The sequence below is a fragment of the Echinops telfairi genome, unplaced genomic scaffold, assembly GCF_000313985.2.
Source record: "Echinops telfairi isolate 266 unplaced genomic scaffold, ASM31398v2 ScPeMD7_7469;HRSCAF=8507_1, whole genome shotgun sequence".
Classification (NCBI taxonomy): domain Eukaryota; kingdom Metazoa; phylum Chordata; class Mammalia; order Afrosoricida; family Tenrecidae; genus Echinops; species Echinops telfairi.
In genome coordinates this window covers 147,324,606-147,326,663 of record NW_022111373.1, presented here as the reverse complement: position 1 = coordinate 147,326,663, position 2,058 = coordinate 147,324,606, and the positions used below count along the sequence as shown (strand labels likewise).

The 2,058-nt window shown below is 43.4% G+C and overlaps 1 protein-coding gene across 1 annotated transcript in view; it reads right to left on the bottom strand.

Annotated features, from left to right (window-relative positions):
- Positions 1-2,058, bottom strand: part of ADAMTS16 (ADAM metallopeptidase with thrombospondin type 1 motif 16) — a 212,872-nt gene that overhangs the window by 92,539 nt on the left and 118,275 nt on the right. Inside the window, exons 15-16 of the mRNA XM_004698400.2 lie at positions 1,330-1,453; positions 8-226 (exon numbers count right to left, since the gene is read on the bottom strand). Of these exons, the coding sequence (XP_004698457.2) occupies positions 8-226; positions 1,330-1,453 (343 nt within the window). The remainder of the gene's footprint in view (positions 1-7; positions 227-1,329; positions 1,454-2,058) is intronic.

Sequence of the window (2,058 nt, the reverse complement as noted above, 5' to 3'; positions counted from 1 at the left end):
TTGGTAGGCCCAACTGAGGTCAGACTCTCCGGCTGGTTATGGGGCCTTCTGTAGTGGAAAACAGTGCCAGCAAACTTGTATCGGCCTGGCCAGTCCACAGTCCAGTGTCCATTCAGGTAGTATCTTTGGTGGGCATTGCGTACAGAAATGTAGGAGGTAGAAGCATTCACTTCATAGATGTGGATCGTCTGGGCTCCAGCAGGAATGGTGACCATCTGATAATACTCTAGAGTGGAGGAGAGCATGGTGTTTCATCAAACAACAAACATCGAGGCGAAAGTTCTGAGCACTATGATTCCCCAAATCTAAAAACCAAGGGTCCACACTTTTACCAAAAGAGTATTTGTTATGAAACTTAGTTGTATTAAGTGGCTTTTTCTTTTCTTTCTTTCTTTTTTTAAAGTCGAGCAGAGCTATTGTAATTTCAACTATTCCTAAGGACTACTTTGGCAGTTTGCATCAGACAAATTGGATGCAGACCTCTTTGTAACATTGAAGAGAAATGATGTCACTTTGAGAACGAAGGGCTTCATGTATTTGTAATTGCCTCATATGTATATGAAAAGTGGACAATGGGTTGTGATGTTGGTAAAGAATAATGAATGTACTATGGATTGCCAGAAGAACAAACTAATCTGTCTTGGAAAAAGTACAGTCAAAATGTTCCCTAGAGACAAGAATGGTGAGACTTCAACTCACGTACTTTGGGCACGTTGCTAGGAGAGACCAGTCCCTGGAGGAGGACATCATGCTGATAAAGCAGACTGAACTCAAACTCACTGCTGTCAGGCCAATTCTGACTCATGGCAACCCCATAGGGCAGGATAGAACTCCTCCTTTGTGTTTCCAAGACTAACTATTTATGGAAGCAGAAAGCCTCATCTTTCTCCATTGGAGCCACTTGTGCCTTTGAACAGTTGACCTCATGGTTATCAGGCCAATTCATAACCACTATGGTACCAGGGCTTAAAGTAGAAAGTCAGAGAAAAAGAGCAATGCCCTCAAGGAGACGGATTGACGCAGTGGCTGCAACAATGGGCGTAAGCCTAGTAATTGTGAGGATGGTGAAGGACAGGGCAGTGTTTCATTTTGCGGTGCACGGGGTCTGACTCAAAGGCACCTAACAGCAACAATGACAACAAAGAACTGCTTAAACCCAAATACCCTAGCAATCATCCCCAATCAAAATAAGTTTGAGAACAAAGCCTAGCCTAAAGGAGGAAGTGAACCCATAAGACTTTTAGACCCCCGACCCTCTCGCGGTCACCTTAAGCCTGTTCTGTAAAGCAGTTCTAGGTTACAACTTGCTGAAGGTCCAGTAGCACTCACGGTTTGTGTGGTGATGCTTAGCATAGAGACCCTTGTGGATCATGCAGTCTGAGTTATTTCCTTTGCACACACCGCAGGAGTCTTCAATGGCATCTGACCCAAGAATATTGTCACAGCCAACTCTCTGGAGGACCCCACCATGCCATACGCCATTCATAGAAGAAAAGACAATACAAGCAAAGATGTCACAGTCTACAAGCAAGAAATCTCCCCAGGATCCTTTAAAATTCATCAGTGCTGTGACTTTAACAAATATTTATTGGATACCCAATATGTGTACAGTGAGACTTCCTGCTTCTACAATGCACACCCAAGATAAGAAACTTGTCAGTGTGAAATCAGTGTTCTCTCTGTCTCTTTTCTTTTTTTAGCATTATTGAACTTTCAGGGAAATACATCACATAGTCGTGTTGGAAACACAGGTGAATTAAAGACTAAAATGAAGTATTTCGGACAATGACAAACAATGTGTCCACACATAGCTCCACTCGACAAATGCCAGTGTTCTTTTGAATGTCCTCCATACTGGCAAGAATTAAAGGATGCCACATGGAAGTCATCCCTAACGTTAGGGTAGGTGACAGGTGTGCTCACTCAAGGTTACAGAATTTCAGTAACCCTGGCAGTTCCTATGATGCTTCTTGCTTTGTATTTCCTGGTGGTGCACTGGTTAAAGTGCTTGGCTTCCAGCTACAAGGTTAGCGTTTTGAACCTGCCAGCTGCTCTGCA